General features: G+C 31.0%; 2 protein-coding genes across 4 annotated transcripts; one reads left to right on the top strand and one right to left on the bottom strand.

Annotated features, from left to right (window-relative positions):
- The first annotated feature begins 1,486 nt into the window (after positions 1–1,486).
- On the top strand, positions 1,487–5,141 carry LOC113858793. The gene is made up of 4 exons (XM_027491545.1): positions 1,487–1,914; positions 2,019–2,154; positions 4,042–4,210; positions 4,679–5,141. The coding sequence occupies exons 1-4, from the start codon at positions 1,693–1,695 to the stop codon at positions 4,896–4,898; spliced, it is 747 nt and encodes a 248-aa protein (XP_027347346.1). The 5' UTR covers positions 1,487–1,692; the 3' UTR covers positions 4,899–5,141.
- A 2,237-nt stretch (positions 5,142–7,378) lies between these two features.
- On the bottom strand, positions 7,379–14,445 carry LOC113858345 (protein LNK1). 3 transcript variants are annotated; one of them, XM_027490948.1, is made up of 8 exons: positions 14,287–14,342; positions 11,673–11,763; positions 11,071–11,431; positions 10,619–10,958; positions 9,151–9,816; positions 8,456–8,604; positions 7,849–7,984; positions 7,436–7,762 (listed from the first exon to the last, which is right to left on the bottom strand). In XM_027490948.1, exons 3-8 carry the CDS (start codon positions 11,391–11,393, stop codon positions 7,676–7,678), a joined length of 1,701 nt encoding a protein of 566 aa, XP_027346749.1. In that variant the 5' UTR covers positions 11,394–11,431; positions 11,673–11,763; positions 14,287–14,342; the 3' UTR covers positions 7,436–7,675. The 3 variants fall into 3 exon arrangements, with proteins under 3 accessions (XP_027346748.1, XP_027346749.1, XP_027346747.1); XM_027490947.1 differs by lacking the exon at positions 11,673–11,763 and having other exon boundaries at positions 7,379–7,762; positions 14,287–14,445; XM_027490946.1 differs by lacking the exon at positions 11,673–11,763 and having other exon boundaries at positions 14,244–14,433.
- Positions 14,446–15,273: the final 828 nt, after the last annotated feature.

Here is a 15,273-nt window from a genome sequence, read left to right as displayed (position 1 = left end):
CTCTTGTGTGATAAGTATAAATGTCTTTGTAACTGTACATGTAATTTTGTTATTTGAAAAAATCTTGTATAACTTCGAATTTTGTAATAATATTGGTAACTTATATATATATATATATTGAAGAAGAGAAATGGGGTAACCAGCCTCTCATGCCACAAAAATAATAAGGATTTTACCTTTATTTGGGACATGTCGAAGTCAACCATAAGCATGTAATCCCATAATAAGGCTAATTTTAAGTCCGTCATCATCGTGATAGAGAGAACCATAACAGAGACAGTCGATCCAAGATTTCTAATAGACAAGTTTTTTTCTTAGCATTTTTTTATATAATATATTGAAAAATAGCTTTCGAGAGAAATAAGAGTTTAAAAAGCACGTATAATAGAAGCTAAAAAATGAAATTTGTTTGTCAAATTCTCTTACTCTCAAAAGACTCAGCTCCTCCATTTATAGAGGAGGAGGGAATACAAGCAGAGAACAAACTAGTAATCTACATTATGATAAGCATGTTACTGTTGTTAGAACTTAATCTTTTTTCATTATTTTACATTAGACAACACAATTATTGTGCTACAACCAAAAAATTGACACAAAAACTTAATTATTCAAATATAACAAATAGTCATCGAATGAGCAAGATTTCACTGAGTTGGTCATTGGACAAGCAAGAATTTGCTAAGCTAGTTATTTAAAGATTGGCTCATGTGTGAAAGAAATTTGATTCATTAGGTTTTGTTTCAATTTTTTAAATATTAATAATTTTTAAAAACATTAAGACTTTTTATATTTCAATGCATTTTTCCTTCATAAAATTATGTTTAATCAATAAAATAAAATTTAAAATCATTTTATGGAAATTTTTTACTAATATTCATCCTTAAAATATTGATTAGGCAATCATAAATAGCAAATTTTGTTGAAAAATAAGTTGAGATGCATTAAAAATTATACAATTATTGCATTTTAAGTTTTCAATAAAAAACATTACTTTTAATTCTTTAAAAAAATTGCTTAGGATAATATAAAACATTTAACACAAAGCAAGTTTACATTCATGGTTAGTATTTTCATTTTTATACACTTATTCCAATTTTATTTACCAGTCTAAAGAGATAAAAAAAAATTATTCTTGTTTACCTGATAAGAAAAAAACATAAAAACATATTAATTATATTTTTATATTAATATATTCTGTCTATATACAATATTTTAATTTTTTAACATATACAAAATTACATGTAATAAAATAATAATAATTTTTTTAAAAAATACGACAATACCAATATATTAAATTACATTAAATTGTGTAATTTTTAATAAAAATAATCTATAACCTTTTATTTAATTTTTTATAAATTAAAAATATTTATACTATTTCAATAGGTGTAAGAGTAATTCAATTAATGAAAAAAAAAAAAACAGTTTAGCAACTAATTTTATGAAGATAATCGAATCTCGTGTTTAATTTATTCTTTTATTCTATTGGCTTGCAATCTTGCTAGCTAGTGTGCAATTATGCAAGTAAACGAGGAGTGTTAAATCCAACACCTGACACAAAGGAGGATGAAGATGAAACATATCAATGGATGATATGTTAGAGTTAAGTGTTATATCCACTGAGAAACACCAAAACCAATAGTAGTAGTCATAGTAGGTTCAGGGTAGGGTTGAATCAAACACACTAACACAATGAGCTTGTCTCTTATTCAAGGCTATTCTTCCGCCGAAGAAGACGACCAAGACCAAATCCAACCCCACAATTCCGATGTCGAAGATTCTGACGATGATGGCGCTGCCGGCGAACCCTCCGCCGCAGACCACCCTTCTCTGGGGGACAGATCCATCTTCGACCACCGTCCCAATCCTCCTTCTGCCTCCGGTCTTCCTTCTGCATTCGACGTATTCTCCGAAGTAACTCCCATTCCGCAATTCAAGTTTTCAAATTTCGGAATTCCGATAATCGAAATTTTTAATTTTGCCCCAGTTATTGAATTTGTTCTGTTACCCTAACGGAGATTTCAGGACCGCCCCAATTTCTGAACAACAGCGTGGAAGAGTACAACAACAACCCTGCAAGAGATTCTGATCTGCAACAACAAGGGAGGCATGCCACTAGGAGGCAGCGCAGGGAGAAGAAAGATATACCCACAGGTTTCATATCATTCTTTTTTCTTTTGGGGATTTTTCATCTCAAATATGGTTTTGTATGCAAGATATGCAACTTGTGGTCTCATGGTGTAGAAGGGTCTGTTTGGTTTGGAGTGTGGATGTTATGTGGTTATTAAGCTCTAATTCACTTTGGATAGAACTAAGTCTCAATATTTCTTTTGTCTATGGTACAAGCTATTCACGAGGTGTTGGTATTGATTTTGGGTAGTTTTTCCTTGCCCCTTTAGACCTGCGGATCTGTTGTTGTGTGTACAACTACATAGAGTATTCAGTGTGGCTGTTTACTATTGATTGCAAACATTTTTCGGGTTTGTAATGTTGTTAGCTCCTCTAAAGTAAGAAAGTGAGACTTTACTCATCATTGATGTGGGTTAAAGTATTTTGTAAACATAATTAACTTTAAATCAACAATAGATAAAGCTTCACTTTTTCCCTTTGTGCATCTCTTTACTTTAGGGAAGCCAAATCCATTAATTTGTTACTTGTGCAAGTTAAGCAGCTAGGCCTTAATTTGGGGTGGATTAAAAATAATGAGGGGTGACTAAGCTATAACTCCAGATTAATATGTTCATGTGTGTGGATATAGTTTCCTGGTGCTTAATTGCTTCTGAAGAAAAAAATTGTATATCATATGGATATGGATTTAACTTTTGTTGACTGGTCCAGTGATCGATCACTTCGTTAGTCACACAACACCAGTCCGTAGTGTAAATGATAAAGATTTTTAACATGCCATATTCTTTTCTTTTATTGGCAACTCGTCTTGTGAAATTTTGGTCACGGCTGGTACTGGCAATCTGAGATTAAAATTATTGAAATCCTTTCTGATACTAAAATCTCCTGTATGTTAATCTTTTATTTATTTAAGACAGATTAATGATTATCAGAACACCAAACTTAAAAGCCTTGAACAATATAAAATGTGCTTTTTATTGTGTTGTGTACTTATGGACACATAGTATGCAGGCATTAAGGGGTGTTTAGAAGAGCTTATGACTTTTGAGAAGCTTATGTGTCTTACAAACTTTTTTTATTTTATTTCAATAAATTTCTTAGTATAGCTTGTCAAAATAAACTCTTCTAACTTATTTAAATAAAATTCATGATTAAATTATGTCATGGCCTTCATATAATAAGAGATTATTGAATAACTACTTGAGTTATGTATCAAAACACATTCTAAATACTAGTGTAACCACTTAGAAAGCAAACATTGAATGATTATTTCCTTTTCAATGTAATAAATTTTTTTTTACTAGTATAATATTCTATTCTTGACTTCTTATCATGTGTCCATGGATACTCAATAGAAAACACGTAAAAGAATTGAGATTGAACATTCTACCATTAATTGAGTTGAGAGTTGAGAGTTGAGAGTTGAGAGTTGAGACTTCCAACTACATGAAAAAAATTAAAGCAGATTCACTGAAGCTTTAAATAGCTCTTTCAAGCTTTTTACAATGTGTATGTGTTTTTTTGGAAGATATCTTCTACAGACCTTTTCCTGAACAAATTGCTGAGACAATGAAAAGAAAAGATAGAAATGCTTCTGATCTGGCTTTTTTAAAGAAAGATAAATAAATAAATTGCATGGTTTCCTATCAAGTTTAAAGAGAATGCTTCTAGGTGATTGTTGTTTAAGTCGCTGTATCTGAAATGCACTTTTACCAGGAAAACAACTAGTAGGTAGTTAAAATCAATTTTTCTTAGGCATTGTCACATTGCTTCATGTGTTGACTCAGCTGGTAGTTGTTAAAATGAAGAATCCTCTCTTAATTTTTTTCTTGTTGTGGGTTAATCTTGTTCATTGGGTATAGATGTGTTTTCCATTCAGGTGTAAAGTAAATATTTATGATACATTCCTTATAGGTGCGGTGGTAGAGGCAAAAGCTCAACTAGTTGGGATTCATGAGCGAGTAAGAAGTGACATCAATGGTGGTCAACCGCCAATATCAACTGCCTCGGGCGCATCAGAAGGAGGCAAGCGGATGCCAACTGCAACAAATCCTAATGCTGAAGATGCTGCAGAGCTTTTGAGGTATTCATTATTCCTTACTAAGTAGTAACTAAGGACCTAAAAATATTGTTTTTTACTCTCTTTATATCAAGAATGCTGCATGTTGTCTGTACATAAAACTCCTTTGTGAGTTCACAATAGGTGTAACATGGAGAAAGTGTTTATGATATGAGATAACTAGGAAGTTCCTCTTTATTCTTGGAGCAGAATTGCATTAACTCAAGGAATAAGTTAAAAACATCATATTATCTTATCAGTTTTTCTAACGTGTGTCCAAAGATACACAATAATAAATACTAAGTTTTTATTAAAAATTGTTGCATTTAATGTTATCAATACATTGAATTCTATTATTTTCAATCAAAATTTACTATATATAAATATAAATAGCTTCTGAGCACACATCAGAAGAATCGTTATCTGATATATATACATGAATAGATATTTTCTTGGTTGCTGGTATTCTTAAGTACTTCACTCTCTGTGTAGAATGTGCTTGCAATGTGGGATTCCCAAGACCTTCTCAAGTGAACGTGGAATGGTCTGCCCTGTATGTGGTGATCGCCCTCCAAAGGATACCAGCACCGAGTCCAAGAAGAAAGGATCAACTATCAAGGATAAGGAAAAATCTAAAAGGATGAAGGGCCAATCATCCCATGCATCCTGGAAAAGTGAAACTGAGATGCAATTAAGGCAACAATTTGATTAGCATTATCTTTGTCTCTTTGTAGTTTCAGATACCTGGTATAATGTGACGTGTTCAGGACTATGCTGTTAATTAGACAAACTTTGTTGTTAACAATGATTACGGTATTATATTAGTAATTTTTGAGTTTTGTTCTTTTAGGGAGAGAAATCTCTTTTGGCTGTCGTATCTAAACAACGCTACCAAAACTGTCCCTTGGTTGAGTATCATAGACATTATTATTATTATTATTATTTTGACGTTTCTGAAACAAATTTTTGTCTTAGAGCATGTTTAGAATCTCTACAAAATCACTATTTGAATAAATTTGGCATGAAACCAAACATGCTATTGCGAAAAGAATAATAAAACTAGGGCCTAGTTGATCCTCTTCCCTACTTGTTTTAAGAACAAGTTTTGGAAATGAAAAGCTCAAAACTAGCATGAATAATTTTTTCAATAACACATTTAAAAACAAAAAATGCCATTTTAGAAAATTTCGTGTTCGATCTCCGTAAGTAGCACCATGATCAGAAACTTTTCTCTCTGCACAGCACAACTACTATCCTCATGTCATTTGCCTCCATGCAGACATTGTTCACGACTTATCTGTCTCTATAATCTTTGACTAGATGTTCTCTTAGACCTAGTTGTGAGACTAATTTCTTGAGCCAATGATGTTAATTGGGTAATGTTATCTTTAGGGTATGTTTAAAAGTTGGGAGGAAAAGAAAAAAAATAAAATAAAGGAGAATAGTATGTTTGAGAGTTGAAAATTGTAAAGTTTGTTTAGCTTGTAATTCACTTTCATTTAAGTTTTTGAATAAGCTCAATAACGTCGTTAATCTATGAAGTCGACTTTACTTAGTGAAATAAAGTTTAGTGTTGTTCGTAATTTATTTTTATTTAGCTAACCACTAATTGATATTTATTGTTTTGACATATAACTATCAAATGGTCAATTAAAAGAAAACAAATTAGAGGTCTACTAGTGATTTCACGGTGAGATACATTTACATGTCAATCTAGGAATGTGTTTCAAGTGAAGATTTTTATGAAGTTCTAGGGACTTTAGGAGTGTAAAACTAACCAGCAATGATGATTGAAAGTGAAAATATAAAAGAAAAGACACTTCAACATAAAAGAGAATGTGAAATAATTCATACTCCAATAAACAATAACATTAATTTAGGAGGCTCACCACAATCATTGAAAGGATAGAAGAGCAATTAAAAAATAAAGAAAAGAGCAATAATGTTGCTTTATGGTCTATAAGAGAAAGTAGTTTTTGCATCAGTATAATGTTTGTTGACATAAAATATTTGAAGTGATATTAACATAAACTTTATTTAGTATACTTTATTTAAGTAGTATAATTTTCGTACATTATATGTATATTATTAAATTGAAATAATTTTTGTAAATAAAAGTAAACAAATGTTATATGATTATTTTTAATTTTCATAAATTTTATAAATCAAAAAAGATTAAATACGTTAATTATCAATAAAAAATATATCATATCAAATAAAAGTAAATTATGAAAATTTTAAGATATTAAATTAAGATTAAATTTAAAAAATGACATAATAAGAAAAGAACTACTCCTAAAAAGACACTTGTTTAAAATAAGGTACGTAAATTTAGCTACATTAGTTTTCTTTATTCTTATTCAATACTCTAATCCTATAAACTAATTATTATTTCATAATAGAGAAAGTAAAGTGAAAAATTATAATTATTAAATTAAAAAATAACAATTTTGATTGTGATTATATATATATATATATATATATATATATATAGTGTATTTTTTAAGTTTTAATTTTTATTTTTTTTAATGACTATAATTATGATTTTTCTCTTTTATATAATTTTTTATTTTAAAATAGTTGAATTATGATGTGTGCGTGTGTTAGATTAACGTAATTTATTTTATTGATAACTAAAAAAATATTTTAGTTTTATCTTATCTTTTGATTTTAAAATTTACAAAATGAGATGGTCAACATCACAGTCAATTATTTCCTTCACAAACTTTAAAAATAGAAACTAATAAAACACATTGTCTATAATTATAACTAAAATATAATCAATATTTCAAAAAAAAAAATACAAACCCTTCTTTGAAATGGTGGAGTTTTTTTCTTCATTTAAACCTAATAAACCAGACATTTTAAAACCCTTTATCGATCAAAATAAATAAGATTGCAAGAGGGAAACCCTGACAAATTAAACACTTAAGAATAATAACTTTTTGCTTAAAAATAACACATTTATTAAAATTAAATTTATAAAGATATAAACAATTTTTTAGTAAAACTTTATTACGTTTAAATTTAATTTTAAAGATTGAAGTTAATAATTTTTTTAACACCATAATAAAAGTTAATGTTGCATTATTTTTCAAAGTAAAATTCCAATCTTAAATAAAGTTCTACATTTAAGTTTTGTTCAAAAACTAAACTGGTAAACTCAAGTACCCCTGCCCTGTAAAAATGTCTCAATTATGGAGACCATTGGATTCGAATAGCTAAATGCCTATCAAATTAAAAGATCTGCGCCAGAAAATTGTATATTTAACGTAAAAAAACTAACATACACTACCTTAGATTTATGATCGGCTAATTATACATAAATATAATGATATCAAATGCAAAAAAAAAAAATGAATCCCTAACAAAGGTATATGAATAAGTCTCGAATAATTATATATCATGTATGATAGGATGACTGACATGAAAGGAAGACTACCCCCAAAAACCGCCCACGCTAGTTTCACTTCTACCACCTGTTAACCCTTAAGACTTATCTACCCCAGCAGAAGATTCTGCCTCACAAACCAATTTCTCTGTCACTACTGGTGGATTGATCACCGATCCATGTACCTGTTAGTCAAACTGAAAAATAAGACTACCAGCGAAAAACAATTATCTACTTCATTGAAGCATGTTAATAATTTATTATAGCATACCATGGAACTGGGTTTGAAAGGTAAAGGATCATTAAGAGGCAACATTGATGGATCTGAAGGCCTGTGAAACAGCAAGTGTGCTACAGACCGATCAATGGGATTTGTATTAGTCTCAATATTCATGAAGTCCGTACACCTGAATAGAGCAAGCTGTTATACTAATTAAAAATAATAATAAATAAACACTTTTCTGTAGATATTTAAAATGGATGGGAGCTAAGAACAAAGAATGGAGCGAAAACATGAAACTACCCGTGTTCTTCCTCTCCTATCTGTTGAGAAACATTCTTTGTAATTGTATCAACAAAATATTTTTGAAATGTTTTTATTGTAAATATATTTAAATGATATTTAGATTAAAGTAATAAAATTTTCAGAAAATAGTTGCCAACAAATACATGTGGTACATATGATATGATGACTCAGATCCAAAGACAAATTTCCAAATAGTGATAGCACCTGCATGGGATGGGCGGGAGTACTCTGTAACTCTACCATTCCTTGATCCCATGACTCAACTTTTTCTACCCACATCCCCATTGCCTATAGGTCCCAACGAATTCATTACAATTTGAGAACGTGACTAAATAAATGAAGAGAGTGATACCTGTTGCCATCCTGTGTCATTACTGCTTTGCACACTCCAACATCATCACCAATTTGACCAATTGCATTGACATCATTATGTCTTTGTTCAGCACTTTTAGCCAACCGGTATAGACTGTCCCTTATGCACAGTTTGGTTCTAGCATCCAACTGCGATCAAAACGTGTGATTTAGTTCATCTACAATGAGGGGTGCACTTCAAAATAAATAGTGCAAAGTTATAGCTGTTGGTTGGAAAATCAAGAGAATGAATTATATCTTTATAGTTAGTTATGCATGTGTATGTGTGTGTGTTTTCTCAAAATCACAGCCATTGATTTTCTAAAACTTGTTATAAGTCAGTACTTTTTCCCTTTAAAGTGCCTTCCTCACTTTTGAGTAACCAAATCATACAACATGGATTTATTTATTTATTTATTTATATATTTTTTTTAGTGGGGGAGGGGGAGGGGATATTTTGGTTGATACTAGCTGCAAGCTTCCTAACGTGTTTCAGGAGCACCAAATTTACAACATTTATATGGCCAAGCAGAATTAGCAATGTAATCTTAACACAGCCCAGAAAAAAAAAATATATATCATGATGAAGAAATGGAAATTAGGTAGACGCTGCCATGTTAATTTTGACTTTGTAGTCCAAGAGACAGTAATAAGCAACACAGAATCAAACTCGAACATTGCAAGAGATTCCAATACCTGATCCATGACCTGTTGAAGCTGGTGAAAGCTCATTGCTTCAAGTGAGGTTTCACCCAGTGCAGAGCTCATAGATGAGCTTTCCTGCACATTTGATGAGTCTATTTCTTGTGAAAATCCTATGTTAACTCCCCCAACTTCACTGTGACCTTCATTTTCATTTTCAACCTGATGACCTACCTTCTGAGCTGAACCTTGACTTTCAAGTGGCACAGGATTTGCCATATTTTCACTTTTAAAACCCATACTTAATAGCTGTGCATCATGACAAAGATATAATTGTTCTCTCTCATCATTTGCTTTCAAGACAGCAGCCTCCAAAGGATTACCACGACAACTCTCCATGTTTGATGTGTATGATGATTCTTTAAAAGAAGGAGATGGATGTTGTCCATCATGTTCAGACCTAGATCCAGACAAAGTTGGAAGGAGAGAAGTATAATTTGAAGAACGACTATAGTCTGAGTGCATTTGTATATGTCCTACAGAATCCATGTTTGGTCTGTGTTCATGGATGCTATCCTGTGAAGTGATCCCACTGGAAGAGGCTCCAAAAGATTGCTTCAGATTTTGCTCCACATGAGCATGAGGATGATCGGAATCACCATTTTCTAGGTAGCCATTTTTTCTCTTTCCAGTTGATGGCTTTGATAGCTTCCCTTGCATCTGTCATGCAAAGAGACAGTTTTGTGATATACAAATTAAGGGACAATTTTAGTTTATACGTTCACCTGAATTAAATACGGCAGGCAATCAGATTAGTTCACTGTTAATACTGTTAATACAAACATAAGCCAGATGTATGCAATAGATCACCAAAAAAATGAAGCAACTGAAATTGAGTATTACTTAAAGGTCCACATATTGGACCTGTGATAGGCTCTAATACTATCTTGAATTCAAGCTTAGGCTTAACTCAACCCCCAAATGTAGTTTAAAAGGTGAGAATTGTCTTAACATTTATAACTATAAGTTCTACTCTAGTTATATCCATAGTCGATATGAGATTTCAACACTAAAGAATATCAATTCCTAAAATTTTAGGAGTCAATGATGATAGAAATATATTCAATTTCATAAACTATAAACCTATTTTAAATGGGTAACTATATGAAGATATTTAAATATCAATTGAATCGAATTCTAGAGTATATAAATTCTGACATTAAATCATTGAAATGCCAAATATAATCAGGTCTAGTGCCTACATCATAGCTTTCTCATAAGTCATTTCACCAGACTTCAATAACCAAATTCAATGGCATTAACAACTTTCAAAAGGCCAGAGGCAAATATCAAACAAATAGTGTCATATGCCTTTGAGAAGTCAAATTTGTTTGAGTATATATGTATGTCTACAAGTGTGGTTTATTAAGAGAATCCATGCAGATCATAACTACAAAATTTGAAATCCAGAAATTCAATTGTAAAGTGAAAATTAAAATATATATATTCAGAAATTCACAACCTTTGGTTTAGGCATCAAGTCATCTGTATTACAAGATTTCATGTCTGATTCATGGAACATTGATAATGAAGAAGGAACAGCATCATGATCAGCATCCATTTGAGATGTCAGTATTTTATCAATAGGAGATATTTTATCATTAATCGGCAGATCTTCAATATTTTCATCCGTGTCTATATTATAATTTGATGTTCTCTTTGATGGACTCCCTTCAGCAGATGAAAACTTGAACTCAGACTTCAATGCATCATCAGATCCTTCAGTTCCATGTGAAGATGAGAGCCAGCAGAACTCTTCTTCGTTATTTAGGCTCCCCATTCCAAATGTTAAGTCACAATTCCTGCATTTTCAAAAGTAATAATCAGATACTTATGGTGATTGTGACGAATTGATTAGCATTTCATTCAAAGTGAAAGGTGAAAAAACTTCTGTCACATAAGAAAATTTCTTACAACATCATCCTATCAATATCTTCAAAGTTTCCTATATTGAGCCACCCATCATTATCAAGAAAGCTGAGTTCATTATCAGTTTGAGATATGTGATTGATTGGATATTGAGACACACTATCATCCTCCACCACAGACTTGTCTCCTAAGATGGTATCATCTGCACAAAGCTCGCTACTACTAGAATCTACATTGCTGCTTTTGAAACAATGATCAGACATCCTTGTATTATCTGATGTTGGCCTTTTCTGTTCTTTGCATGAGTCACTATTGCATGGAGAAAACAGATCTTGAGGCTTGTGAGACCAAGTACCCTTTTCCAGCATTCTCTCTTTCTTTTTCAGATTAGTAATTTCTCCTTACCCTGAGTTGTAACACCAAGACAGAAATTTAATAAAAATTATTTATGATAACCTGGCATCATAGAACATAATAAATACTCCACAAACATATTATAATCATTTCAGAATTTCAATATAACTTACAGAGAGAAAAAATAAATGATGCAAATGAAATGGTGGAAAAACATATTGTTTCCTGGAAATAATTTCATATTATACCAGAAAACATAGGTTCAACCTCTCTTAAATTTTGAAGTTACAAACCTTCAAAATTTTTTAACATCTTAGTTAGTGAATGCACAGCTGCTACTGGTTGAATACGACAAATTGAGCACATTCAGGACGATTATCAGTTCTGTAGAAATTAGTAAGGAAACAAAGTGGTAATGTGTATGCAATTCTTGAGATCAGCTAAATGTACAGAAATGACATTTAAAGCTTTAGATTAGAACATTTAGCAAAATTTTTCACATAAAGTTAACAGATCTGACGTTAAACTTTTAGCTCCGCAAGAAGTGTGGATATAAGTATTTACATATGTTATGTGCACCTCATTCAATCTGTAAATTAGGAAAACATAATATGTTAGTAAGTTTATGGAAGAAGAGAAGGATACTCAACTGGCTACTCTAATGCCACAGGTCTTTCTGTAATTATGATGTGTGTTTAATATAAGGGTTGTTTGTTGGGGTTTTCTAAAGAAAAAAGAAAAAAAACTGCTTGAAATGAAAACATGAGTTTTTGAAAGAGCTATATCTTAGAAGCACTTTTTGCCAAAGCTTATCCAAACACACCCAAAATTGAAAATTTTAGCAATGAAATTTTTAGTGAAGAAAAGGTTCAGCATCAAATTCAAATTTTTTTAAGAAAAAAAAAAAAGCTGGTCCAATGCACTAGCTCCTACCATTTGGGATTTTTTTTTTTTGTTGGGGGGGGGGGGGGGGGGAGTGTTTCAAATATATGCAGCCACAATCCGGTGAATGGAGAGCCTATTTCTGCAACTACAACCCTGACCCCAAGGTAATATTCTAGTTGCAATCACTATCCATAAAAATTTCCCATGATGAACATCTTCAAATTTTCTGCACAATGGTGCTTCTTAAGACAGAGCAGTTCAACAAGATAAATCATAGCCTAAAATAATTGAACGTTCTCAAGGAAAAATCAGATTTTGTCATACACTATAGAGAAATGACCATGCAAAATGAATACTGAGAAGTCTTGTCCAACATTATGTAACTTTCCAGAAAGGAACTTCATTGAGGTAATAGATTTTCTGGGTTTAGGATAGTCACCCACATAGTTAGTGAAATAATTAGTTAGTTAGGGAGTTATTTAGTCAGTTGGGGAATTGAAGCTCTAGATCCTCGAATTTGATAGTGGTCTATCTTTGTTACTGGGATTTATCCCTATTTCTTCTAAATAAGATGACAGGTTTCTATCTATTTACCACATCAGTCTTGTACCATGAAAGGAACAAAATCAACACATGCACAAACAATAAACACCTTAGCACCAAGAAATGTATCATAATTTTAAGGCCAAACTCCACAACCCTCTTACATGACAAGCAGAGATATCTGCATTCAGAAATGCATCAACATAATTGTGTCTTTCAAAGTTACAGGGTGGAGACCACAAAAGTCATACATAATGTTAAATAGACCACTCTGCTAAAATGGCTTTAGAAGAATCTTAAAGCAATAGAACCAAAATGTCGTGCCAATATACCCTGCTATAAAGGTTTTAGAAGAGTCTTATAGATAGAATTCCATCTTAGAAAACCTGAAGCATGGAATTCTAAGATTAAAACTGAAAGTCTCAAGGAAGCTTAACTCAGGCTTGACCAATAATCAAGAATTTTTACAAGAATTAGACCTTTGATATAAATAAAGACAAATGTGGAACCATACCAAGGGAAGAGAAGAAGGAAAGGTACACACATTTAAGTTTTTTATTTACTAGTTAACAAGTAGTGTAGCATTTAACAGCAACATCAGCTGCACCCACCATCAATCAAAAATTATTGTCTTAAAAAAACCCAAGCTTTAACTCAAGGAGAAGGATCACTTTAGTATTTTAGATTATGAGTAGAGTCTATTTATTTTAAACATTATAACCAAACTGAACCATCCAAAATGTTCGTGTACAGATGTGTTTGACAAAACAACACATCAGCGGGGAAATTTATACAACCATATCTCATGCTCTATCATTTGATATAAACGAAAATAGGTGACCGTGACATTTGTCCATACTAAAAAGCGCTAAAATCAGATTTCCTTTCTCAGGAAAGAAACCACTCATAACAAACATAACAATCCTCTCTTCTTTAAAATTGAAGCCTGACCCAAAGCGCAAAACTGAATTTCCACTCATTTATGAACTAATAATACAATATCTTCAATAAGATACACCACAACAAATTCACCAAAAAAAAAAAAAAAAAAAAAAAACTAAACTAATTAGACAAACACTGAAAGTCGAGATCTAGAACCCAAAAGTTAATCCCAACCCCAAGTTCACAAGAGATTGCAAATTTAAATCGCAGAAAATAACTCCAATTCAATTTCTAGCATTTCCTTGCCAGTAAATTAAAATATGACACCAACTCTATTGTTTCGCTACATTTAAAAAAAAATTAAGATAAAATTACAGTAATTAAACTATGCAACCATAACTAGCCTATTGCAAAAATTAAAAAAATTAAAAAGAATATCCCAAAGTATATATATAAAAGAATAGTCAATTAGGAGCTCCCTTGCAAATTTATCTTGAATGAATTAAAGCATTAAATAAAAAAAAATTAAAAAAAAGCAAGAACAAGAAAATAACCCGAAATTAGAAGTATATTAGCATCCTGCTAAGCTAAACTAACCAGAGAACAGAATCCTGGGGGCGAAACAAGAGAGAGAAGGGCTTGTTATGAGCTTTGTTCACCTCTGCAGTTATGGAGCTTCCAGAGTCTTCTTTTCCGTCGAACTCAACTCTGCGGCACAAGTTTTCTTTTTCTTTTTCCTTTTTCCTTTTTCTTTAAAACATTTTAATGAATATTTTATTTAATGTTTTTTGAAATTGAAGCGAAAGGTATCACGCAGAAAGCGACACGTGGACACGAAAATTGGAGTTCGTGGACGGGAGGTGGGCACTGAGATCCGATCAGTTACTGCGTTTCTATTCGTCCACGTACCTTTTTAATTTTCTGATCCCTACACGTGTCCTGGGACAACTACTTCCAAATGCAACGCTGTGCTACCCCGTACTAGATTCCACCTCCGCCAAAACTATTATTTTTTATTTAATCTGTATATGTTAATATTATTCTTATTCTTATGTTAGTATTTTTTATTTATATGAATTTTCTAATATGTTTAAGAAAGTATGTAAAAGTTTTTTATACTATACTATTTTTATTTTAATAAATTTTCATTGTTTTTAAATGTTTAAAATCAATTATAAAGGCTAAAGTTAAATAAACTATTTATTCAATTTTTTAACATACGTATAAGAAGACAGCAACAAGAATTTATACATAATAAATTTTTATTAAAAATATAATTTATTGGTAATAATAAATATTATATTTTTTAATAAATTTTATTTATTATTTATTTTTATTTTATATTTAAGGATGCACATTTAAAAGTTTGATATTTATATTATTTGAATAGAAAAGAAATAAAAAAATATTACTAATGATGAGTAAATTAAGTATGTTTAGCAATTGATTTTAAAAAATAATTACTTTTTTTGTCTGTGTAAGTTTCTTCCTCTCTAATTAGATAAATAAGAATAAAATTAATATTTTATTATTTAATTTTTAAAATATTAAGAAATCATATTAAAAATAATAAATTATATTTGT

This window comes from Abrus precatorius, unplaced genomic scaffold (assembly GCF_003935025.1).
Source record: "Abrus precatorius isolate BTA unplaced genomic scaffold, Abrus_2018 Scaffold2, whole genome shotgun sequence".
NCBI lineage: Eukaryota > Viridiplantae > Streptophyta > Magnoliopsida > Fabales > Fabaceae > Abrus > Abrus precatorius.
The sequence above is the reverse complement of the archived record's forward strand: the minus strand, read 5'-3'. Positions and strand labels throughout refer to the sequence as shown.